The 11,806-nt window shown below is 35.9% G+C and overlaps 1 protein-coding gene across 1 annotated transcript; it reads left to right on the forward strand.

Annotated features, from left to right (window-relative positions):
• The first annotated feature begins 5,629 nt into the window (after positions 1-5,629).
• LOC103336236 (phytosulfokines 3-like) lies at positions 5,630-6,356 on the forward strand. Its single transcript, XM_008239280.3, has 2 exons — positions 5,630-5,866; positions 5,974-6,356. Exons 1-2 carry the CDS (start codon positions 5,750-5,752, stop codon positions 6,088-6,090), a joined length of 234 nt encoding a protein of 77 aa, XP_008237502.1. The 5' UTR covers positions 5,630-5,749; the 3' UTR covers positions 6,091-6,356.
• Positions 6,357-11,806: the final 5,450 nt, after the last annotated feature.

The raw sequence follows: 11,806 nt of genomic DNA on the forward strand, positions 1-11,806 counted from the left end.
TGCCCCTAGTAATCACACACTGTAATTACATATTTATGTCATGCATCTCTTCCCGAATTAATAGTTTTCAGAAACCACAGTTGCTATTGAGATTTGAATGCCACCATCCTCCTTCTCCTCCTCCTCCTGGCTCCTATTAAGAGGGATGTAGGAAAGATCATCAGGGTCATCTTTTGTGTCGATGTGAATGCAAGAGCAGCGTTGAAGAGATGCAAAGAAAGCTTCTGCCACGGAGTGGAAAAGCCAGGCTGCCAATCCGTCGAGCTTTTTGCAGACGGGAGGAACTCCACAGCTTGTGTTTGGTGATGCTGTCATTTCTTTGGGCTCGGCGTCCGCATTGGCGTCTGCACAGCCTCTGAAATAGCACAAGTTGGTGCAGCCTTTTGGATTGCTTATTGAATCCATTGATCGGTAATGAAGAGGATGGTGGCTAGCCATACCTGCCGAAAGTGGTGAGAGAGAATTTAATAATATGGTTTTTATGGCAGTTTGAATAAAGAAGAAGTTTCTTCATTCTTTGTATGGACTTTGTACGGACAATTAAAAAAGTTGCGTTGAACTGAAAGCTCAATATTACAATGGTAACAGCATGTGGAGTAACTTGAAATGGAGAATAAAATGGCAAAGGAGAATCAGGAAAAGGATGGCTTCATCTTGGAGTAACTTGGAGAATTTACACTGGAATCTGAGCACCATTAGTTTTAGCACTTGTGGGTTTAGAAGCCATACTTTGCCTACAAATTAGTTTAAGGATCAAAGCAGCAGTGAAATCGGGACTGTAGGTACAAATTATAAATGAGGAAATTTTGAATCAGACAAGTGATGATTAAGGAGAGAAGGAATAGATAAAGGATCAACGACTCTCTTTTAATAAATCTAGTTCGTAGTTGATTTTAACGTGGAATCCACGTACTTTTTAATTCTTAAACATGTCAGATATGAATCTTGTTCAATGAAGTTCACTGGTATAGGCCATATGGTATGGAAAAGTTTTATACCGCACTGCTTATTGGACCACCTTTAATAGACCACGTTGGGCTTGTAGCTGGTCTAATTATCTCTACTCATCTTTATTCGACGAGCCCAACTCAATCAAACTTACGACAAACACACAAATTCATGATTTGACATAGGGTTGGAATGGTAAAACTCCTATTTCCAGTTTGGAATAATACTCTCAGCACACCCTTCACTCGCATATGAGATTTATCAAGCTAACACATGAACAACACATATATTATTGTTAGGTCTGACACGTAGATAATATGCTATAGTAGAACGTGGACATTCAACTCAAATTAGGTCTGACACGTAGATAATATGCTATAGTAGAACGTGGACATTCAACTCAAAATTAACCGATAATAAATATAGAGATTCAAAATCATTTAAACTAGTAAAACAAGACTTCAATCGTTCGATGTGATATAATATCAAGTCAACATAACCCACCTAACTCACTCAACCTGCAACGCTAGGAGGTGCGCATAAAAAGGATTTCTTTCAAGTTTTTGTTGGCTAATGAAAAGCTTCAAAACGTACATGCCAAGAATGACGTTTTCCTTAAGATATTTAATATTTACCCCCACCAGGGCCTTGTACGCACACAAATCTGTCTCCACAATAAAATGAAGCCCAATACCCACTTCTCTGGCTCTTTAAAACGCCATCCATCATACACGAAAATAATTAACCCAATAGTTCCTTATCCATTTCCAATTGCTTGCTTGCATTGAGAGTCATCCTTGACGTAATTCCACTAGACGTGAACTATCCGTTACAGAGATTGTTTGCACCTCTATGTCGGTCTAAACTCTCTTTTTAGTCCAACCCCTGGTCTGGTTTTACATGGAAAAAAGAGGGCATGAGTAAATGACACTCCATTTTCCAGTTCCTCCCAAACGAAGAAGAAATCAAAACTGAAAATAGACAAGACCACACTAAAAAAAAGTTTTCATTGTTTAATTGTATATGTTGTTAGTCTAAGTGGTGCTGGTAAATTTATCTTTATGAAATTCCTATAGCATGCATCGCATTCCTTTGATTTGAGGTCAATTGATTAATGCAATGTGAGTGTGGGGCACAACAACTGATAGGGCCTCTTTTCTTTTGTCATAATAAATCCCTTTCCCCATAATTATCCTCTGCACTTTATATTAAAGATGTGTAGCATAAGTTGAGAATCATATTTTTCTTTTGTTTGATTTGATGTTCTGTTCACACTAAAAAACAAGCACCAATTTCTACTCTTTGACTCTCTTTTGCATATAAGTGGTAATCAGTCGTTGATCAGTCTTCCATCCAAGCCCCAATTATTCAAGAAAAATTTATGTCATGACAGTAACATTGTATGATATTACGAATTTACTCAAATTATAATATCTAATATGTGAATAGTATAGTTAATTTTCGTATTCACGATAATTGTTTTTCATATATATGTAATAGTTTTGCAATCATTTTCAAATTTCCCCTTCTAAATTATTACATGCTGATTGCACTACACAGTTTCCTCACAGCACTTTCACTATGCACCTCTTTTTTGTTGCGAACGATGGAACGTATGTATGGTCAAGTCCAAAAACTTTAGGTGCAGCTCTATGTCATAATGCGCTGATGAGACAAAATTGAGGCTTGCTAATTTCCACCGACAATGGCAAGCTTGAAAGGCATGTCCATGAAGGTGAAAGACAATTATAATAAAACCATGCATGCTTGAAAATCAGTTAAGGCAAGCAATGAAAAAAGGGCAACTGGGAAAAGGACACGAATTCACATTTTTTCCTCTTGCATATGGCAAGATCTCAGCTTGTAATGCAGACCAAGAGCCAAGTTTTGCATGTGTTTTTATGCTGTGGTCAAAACTTGTTTTGGTTTCATATGTGCGAGTTCAGCAGAGGTGGGGAAGCTCTTATGATGGTTTCTGTCATGGAGCCCACGGCGTCGGCGAATACAATCATGCAAAGTTGTGGAAAAACAATTTTGTTTCTGTTAAGTCGTGACTGATTACATATGTATCAGTGCCAGAGACGATCACTATTCATCTTAGGATAAGGATTGATTGGAAGGCGACCTAATAATTGAAGACAGAAGCAAAGATTTCACATGTGTATTTCTAGGTAATTTAAATTTGATTCTTCGTTAAAATTAACTAGGATATCTTGGATTGGTCTCATCATGAACTGTATATAGTCTGTTGCTTCATTAATTATCAACCTCATATCCATTGCAACAATTGAGTGAATCAACTATTAAATTGTACTGTTTTGTCTACTTGAGAAATTAATCTATATATGTAAATAAAGAACGAGAGTTTGGTGAAATATTCAAAATTCTAACTCTTAATAAGTTTGGAAAATTTTACTGTTATGTATACTTCTGACTCAATATATTTATCAAATTTGTGACTTAAATAAAACCATCCATGAAATCAAAACCTTTGACCTAAAACTACAAAATTGCTCTTTTAAAGATTAAACGTTGTATTTATGTCAAAACTATAACCATCTGCAGTATTTCACACATCATACAGGTATGTGATATTTTTATAGTTAAACCATTAAGTTTTCTATTCACATTCCTCTAGTACTCACCAAGATTCATGCACTTCAAAATTTTCCAAACCATATATTCTCAGTCAATATTTCCAACGAAGTATATGGAGTTTGTCTAACCAAATGCTCACTTTACCAACCGAAAGAACTTCAACTAGAAACTCTTTTGACTCGTTCAAACACTGGCTTTCGGCCGCACAAAACCACTAGCATATATAGGCATGCCTTAACCCCTACTCTATTATCCAAATATTCTTTCTCTTACCATCTGCAATAATTAATATGCTTTATTAATAGTCACTGTTTTAATTTGGTCCAATTTCAGTAAACAAAAGGTGTAGATTTTCTGCTCTCTTGCTTAACCACACGGCTACAGAATTGTCTTCTCCCTCGGATGCCGACCTTATTTTTATGACTACGTATAGCAAAACAACGAATTAGGTGATTTCTTTTTTGCAGGCCGCCAAAACAACGTTCGTATACACAATGTTATATATATAGTTTCATTTCATATTTTTATCCTTTTTCTAGAAGGTATGTCGTTACGAGGCCATAACATATACATACATACATACGTACGTATTAATTAATAAGAATATCGGTTAATAATCGGTATAAAAACAAAAAAACCTTATACTTTCATTAACCTTGATTGTTTCCTCTGTCAAAGTAGTACGGCACGTGTCACGCATCGGATTATGTCATGGATGATGGGTTCACAGTTTAATTGATGGTTGTTAGACTACAAGTGTGGATGGAAGGAAAACTTTTGATTCCTATATATAGCATATATAGGATTGAATCAATCTTACTCTATCTTCCGTGATGGAATAAATTTAATATTATTTTAAGCTTAGAACTTTCCAATGGGGGATAATGGAAATATATGCCACTCAAGAAGCAAAGAATTCTTAATTGGGGTCATGAACTTGAAATGGGCTCGGATATTACGATGAGATCATCGTACATATTTTCACTATTTTTCCTTCTGACTTTGAGCAGTTTGTAGCTAAGGGCCACCCTTGAAGAGATCACAAAACAATTGAGTCAACATCTATCATTACAGATAATAAATCTGAGCTATTTGAGGGTTCTGACGTCGGTCGGTTATTTTGCCACTCTAATTTTTTTTTTCCATGCTAAAAGTCTTCATACTTGGTCCTGAACGAACAAAAAAAGAGAGAGAAAAAAAAACACCATACCCATGTCATGGTGACTCAAAACATGGTTCAGCAAAAGCCGAAAAACGAAGGAATATGAATGCTAGGGCGTTCTAGAATACACGGCTGTCAATTGGATTTGAATACTCAACCAAATTAAAAAGGTTCAAGAACATTCTGAGTACCATATTAACTTCTCTGGTCCATACGAAAAGTTGATCGCCGAAAAGAAAAGAGGATTTATGCGAATTGGTTGTCTGTGTGACTTTTTTTTAAAAAAAAATTATCAGGAGGTGGAATGGTTGTATGAAGATGTGAAGTGAAGAGTCCTAGATCGGAATGTTAAGAGACTTTACATGTTGCATGAACTTATAAAATGTTTGGCGACTTTTCTATTGTGAATCGTTTTGGGATGGATCCTCAACTTCATTCATGATATCAAATTTGTTCGCATTTGAAGCTTAATGACCAAACATGCTCCGCATCACCCAATAAGTGCCTCTAGGAATTGAGTACTGTAATTGTAAAATCATACCAAAACAAAACTTAAGTACGTCGCTGGGAGTCTGACATCATTAGCTGGTGATATCCCCCCTTCTTCATTTTTAATTTAGTTTATTGTTTGGCCAACGCGGAATCAGTTTTGGATTCTATGTCTCTGTTTTTTAAGTGGACCGAAAAAATCCTCTTCATGCTGTTGAAATATAAGTCTTAAGCCAGGCTACAAACAACATGCAAAGCAAATCAAATCCCCGGCGACATCAACGACGCCAATTTATTAATTTGGTCATAGGGTAGAACAATACAAAAATTAAAATAAAAAAATTGGAAAAAACAAAAAACAAAAAAACAAGTCCCTTTTATTAATTGTCATATTAAATACAAACATTTTGGTCCAACAGACTCGGCTACAGAAAGTCTGCCTCTTCCCTTCCCCAGTTCACACGGCCATAAATAAAGGTCATCTCTTATCTCTTTTCTATAAATTCATTCAATCTCACCCTTGTATGATACAAATTAAAACAAACAGGAGAAATGGCCCGAGTTAAAGCCCTCATCTTCCTAGCCGTCCTCCTCTGCTCTACTTTAGTCTATGCAGCCAGACCAGAACCAGATTTTTCTGCAGCCACTTCTGCAAAAACCCAAATTGAGGTTTGTGGAATTTTCATGTTTTTAAAGTTTATTTGTACATTTCCATTATAGGGTTATGAGTTTGATGTGTGGGGTTTATTTATTTATTTTTTTTGGGTGTTGAGTAGGGTGTTGAAACAGAGGTTGATGAGAGCTGTGAAGGAGCTGGGGAGGAGGAGTGCTTAATGAGAAGGACTCTGGCAGCTCATGTGGATTACATCTATACACAGAAGCATAATCCTTGAACTTGGTTTGTTTTGTTAACAATATCTATTTGTGATTATATAATACTTGTAAGCAATATCAAGTTTCCCCTGTTTTTTTTTTTTTTTTTCACTTTTTTCTTCAGATTGTCTAGCAATGTGAGACTGTGAATTTGAACCATTAATCAACTTTAATGTATGGTCCAAATTTACAGTTTGACAAAGTATTTATCTTATCAAGACAAAGCATAATATGAGAGTAAGAGAGTGGAGCTCAAGAACACAGCTTATATAACTGTCATTATTAATCTCTCTTTACTACTGCATTTATAATTCATTCCTACAGAAGAACTGCATGGTAGTAAAGAACGATGATCAAACGGGAGAGACATATATACACAGTTTTCTTGGTTCATAATGTTGAATTCTTGATTTAATTATAAATAAAGCAAAATACCACAGTTCATGAAACCCTGCTCTTTTTCTTATACTAAATATCCTGTAATCTAGAAAGTTGGGACGTCACGTCCTAAGGTCATTTTTTCAGTTTGTTTTCTGGTCTGTATGTCAAAGAAAAATAATGGAAGAAAATCATACCAAATTTTTTTTTTTTTTTTTTTTGAGAGAAATGCGATGGATTGCATTCATAATTTAAGTTTCAAGGCTGTCAATCACAAAAACTGATACAAATAACCACAAAAGGGTTTTTACAAATACAAAGCACAATAACCACAAGTGGTTTTTACAAATACCATGCAACGTGCATACCTCTACTCATTGCCACACATGGCCCAGGAAATTACGGCAAAAAACCTGCAGGCCTAGAAAAACCAGACATATACATCACCTCAACGCACCAAACTACAATTGCAACTACAACCTTTTAACTCTCACAAGTAGCAAATACAAATAGAGACTAGAAACACGTAACAAGTAAATAAAAGCCGATTTGACACTACATCATCACCAAGATAGCCAACCAGCCACCAAAACATCCAAGCAACCACAAAATGTAGCCAAGATGAGGAAAGGACTAGAGGGGATGAGCGAGGAGTAGAGGTGGAGAGGGGAGGGGAGGTGTGGGAGGGTAAGGAGGGGAGGGAAGGGGAGGAGGAGAAGGATGGAAGCCACCAACCCTCATGGGGAATGGCGGATGAAACTATTCTCTTTTAAGATCATACCAAATTTAAAACACCATGTAATACTTTTACCATGGCAGAACAATATTGCAGATTATATTGTTCCAGCTTACATAAGCTTAACATTTTAGAAAATGCTAGGGAGACCAACTTTAGATACCAACTTGTGTACAATTTCTCTAATTAGAGTCAATTTAAACCCGTAGATATTAAATGTGACTTTCCATCTGTTGATTTCTCAGAAGTTAGCCGCTGCTTTCAACTGCCACCTTTTCTTTATTGAATTTAATTAAGAGTTACTTAGGAAGTAAATAAATGGAGTGACAATGAGTGCGAACAACTTGTAAATTGAATGCTGGCTTATCTGCCTTCTCTCCACCTGTAAGATATTGAATGTGAACATAAACTTTTTTTTATAAAGAGCCATAGTATTTTATTGATAAGAGGACTTAAGTAAATACAAAGTGATTAAAATCCCGAATGAAGCAACTAGAAACATGCCTACTCATACTTTCAATATAAATTTGTCGTACGACAATAGATACGTATTGAAAGTCGAAAGCTAAAAAGAAATAGTCTGCTAAAGTAAAAATAAAGTCTCCCAAACCAAAAGTAATTTCGGTTGGAGTTCTTGCTTTTTAGTTTCCCCTTTCAAAAGATGAAAATTAAAGCAATAAAAGCCACAAGTAATTGCTCTCACCTAAAACGAAAAAGCCACAAAGTTGCTGAAGATGGTTAATGGGTGAGTAACAAAAGCTTAAGTAAATGTAATAAGTATAGCGTGAATAAGTGATAGGAAAATATCCAACTCAAAAGTTTCAAGCTTTTAGTTAAAAGTACTTATCTCATAAATGCATACACGAGATCCTACTCTTGTCTTGACAATTTTGGTTTACTAATATAAGTTTAAGGATGATATTTTTTTAATTGTACAATTAGATTTTAAACAAGATTAAACAATTTAGATCAGTAACTAAGGATTTTCAAGACAAAGAAATAATCCAAACAAAGTGTATGTTAATTAAGATTTTTTTTTTCTCCCTTGAAATCCCCCAAATAAACATCTACTTAGTCTACAAATGATATATGATAATTGTTGGAATTTTTTTAAACAATTTTAAGATGGGGTAGTAGGCAACTAGGCATGAAAATAAGCAAGAAACAAGTGGAGCAAGATGCCTTGAGAAAGTTGCGAAGCGTGCATGGTTGGGGGAAGATTAAGATTCGAAAAAATCTAAGTAGTTGGTATGCACTTCCGCTTTTGCAGTTTGCCTTTTTCAGTGAAGCTATATAACTAGAAAACCAGAGGAGAATGAAGTTCTTCTTGGGAGTTGTAGTGGTCCTGCTCTCCCACTTACCACTTACGCATGCAGGGCCACTCTAACTTTTGACTTATGACCATTCACACTTCAGCATATATGCTCACATTCTATGGTCCTTGCATTGCATCAGTTGAACTCTATTGGTAACTCGCATGGCTGCTAATGAAATAAATTAGCATGCAAAGTATGTATAATTGCGATCAACAACAAATTATGGAAAATTTGTATCTCACACCACGTGACCCGAACATCCTCACAAAAGTTTTTTAACATCACTGAGCCATAAAACATTAAAATAAAATTAGAAAAGGTAGATATGTCGTGCCGTCATTAAAAATTGCATTGAATAATATTGTTGTTTTATAGGTTGGGTACAGCCTAAATTAGAATGTGAAAAGCTCATTAACCCTTTACCAACGCTTCTTCTAGTCAACTACTGATCTCTCAAGATAGTAATGGAATTGCAAGTTGCCAATGCGCGTGAGCCCAACTGGTATACAAGTTTGGTACCGGGGGTACACTCCAACCAAAGTTCTCTCCCACTGAATATACTCTACCTTTTACTGTGGGTAGAGGTACTGTTGCTGCTGCTGCCATAAGTATAACCAAAATACCCACTTTCATCCTTGTTTTTGAACCCTGTGTTGAAAAATTACTAACCATGAATTAAGTTTCCAGCTTCATTTCCACAACAATTTATATAGAGAGAACTTTCTGCATGAGAGAACAAGCTGTGCAGTTCTTGACATCATTCCAACCCTGCTATGGAATCATGCATTATTATTATTTTACCTTGATTACAATTTGTTTTAGATTAATTTAGCATTTTAGGGGTTTTCAAAGGCTATTCAAATATGTCTATATATAATGACAGTTGTTATTTTTTTCCTCTTTGGCATAAAGACAGAAGCCTGGAGGAGAAGCAAGGGGATTGGAACTTAATATTCATGCCTTTTGTTATATTTCAGAAAATCATTCAAAATTATGTTGCCTCCTCGCTAGCATCTAAAGCTGATCATACGGTATTGTGAATTTAAAATATTTTTTTTACTTTAACAAATATGGGAAAATATTGAAAAAAACAATATTGTTGGTCCCTCCCCAAGTAATAAATATATATCGTTGGCCTGCTCAGAGCAAGGCAGATCTACAACTCCAGCCCAATCCTGATTTTTGAATATAGGCTTAGAGGTGCAACCCAACTTAGGTAATTCAGAAATCAGCCCATCCCTGTTAGTAGCCATCTTGCTTTACCCTCCCACACATCAAGGAATTTTTACTTGGGTCGTTTCCTTGAACATGTCAATGGCTCCAGCTTGAATAAAGTGCATCTTAGCCGAATCAGGTTTTGATACTAATTGTTTTACCAACAGGTCCAATAAGAATTCACTATCTATACAAACCATGCACCGATATTGTCCCATGCATTTTCTCTACTCCACACACATACATCGTTTTTTTGTTTTTTTGTTTCAATTATAATATAAACAATATCTATTAAGAAGAAATCCAAGAAAATAGAGGGCGGTCCACTAAGCCCAAACAACCCAGCGAAAAACACAAAACAAAACAATTGCTTCCAACCAAGCAACAAGCCAAACAGACAAAAACAAAAAAGCCTAAGCCTAAAAGCACGAGAGACTTTAGAAAATTTCATAGGTCCGTTATGGGGTAAGAGCATTACAATAAGCTCCCTAATTATATTTTTAAACAAATTTTAAAGAGGAATTGGAAAAATAGAACTTCAACCATGGTCCTTACCTCTTCCTAAAATAAGGAGACCTCCATATATACTAAATATCATGTAATCTAGAAAGTTGGCCATGACCTCTTAAGGTCATTTCTTAGAGCATCTCCAAGGAAGATGTTAAATCCAACGTAACATTTTTAGTATGTAGAAAATATAGTTGAGACTCACTTCAACAAAAATGTTAAATCCTAAGTAGAATAACATTTATTTCTTTTGCAGTTATTTTTGGTTGTTTGACTTTATGATGCTATTTCATTATTTCTTTTCAAATAATATGCCTAAAAAGTAATAAAATAATATTTTAATTTAACATGTCAGGTGGAATGTAAAACTATATTATATATCAAATTGTCACTTAAGCCATCAAATTTAAATGTTTAATATTTAACATCTCCCTTACAGAGAGAGTGGGGGACTATTGAACCAATTGCAAAGCACAACCTCCGTTTAGCAAGCTTTGCCGCGGCATCAACAACACAATTTGCTTCACAACAAATCTAGTTCCATGAGAATTGATTGAAAAGAGAGCCAAGTCGTCATCCAAAAAAATATATAACTTCCAATTACACCTCTCATAATTGCCATTAAGGCTAAAAAAATATCATGACAATCAGTCTCAAAGATCACATTGGGAAGGTTGAGAGATGGAGCAAGGGAAATACCCAAAATAGCTGTGGATGCTTCCACTTCCACAGCTAAAGATAACACACAATCTTGAGCGTCAGCAACAATGAAATCACCCATATGGTCATGAATAATAGCACCCATACCAGCGGAAGAGGGGGTAGAGGCAGATGCACCGTCAATGTTGATACAGGGGAGGAAACACTAACAAATCCCTCAGCAAGACTTGATGCACTTCTAATAAGATGAACCGGAGTAGGGACAATGTCCCTATGAACTACATTGCAGCGAAACTTCCAAATTTTCCAACAGTGGAAGCAAATATGAGATAAGTACCACCCCTTATGGGAAGTGTCCTAGAATTTACCACTTAGGAACTTCATGAGCCAGTTATCAAGGGTGGGTGGTAATAGGATGTAAGTCCAGGAAATAATTAAGGGGACCACCAAACCACACACCTCGAGTCCTCGAGCAAAGCAAGAGAAAATGTTCTAGAGTCTTAGGTTGATCACCAAACACCTTACATATGGGAGAAGCCGAGATTTACCTTCTAAACAGATTGACACCAGTGGGGTTTTCTCACACGCACCTTAACAGTGTGTGTGAGAAAATCACCCTCTTCCAATATCATTTGTATAAAAATAAAAAATAAAACAATTTAACTAGAAGCATTTTTATTAGAAGCATGTTCAAGCACTTGCAAGTGTTTTCATAACCAAGGAACACTTTTACAATTTTTTGTCAAACGATGTGAGAAGTGCTTATGGTAATTGTAAACCGTGTATCCTTCTCGTGTAGATAATCTGGGCCTTTATCAGGGGGCTTGGGCCTGTTTTAATGTGAATAATCTCCGTTGGCAGATTTGCACACTTGGAACAAAATCAGAATAAGGGTGGAGTGGGGTTGATCCCAATTCAGACCCA

The sequence above is a fragment of the Prunus mume genome, linkage group LG1, assembly GCF_029339155.1.
Source record: "Prunus mume cultivar Tortuosa linkage group LG1, ASM2933915v1, whole genome shotgun sequence".
In the NCBI taxonomy this organism is placed as follows: domain Eukaryota; kingdom Viridiplantae; phylum Streptophyta; class Magnoliopsida; order Rosales; family Rosaceae; genus Prunus; species Prunus mume.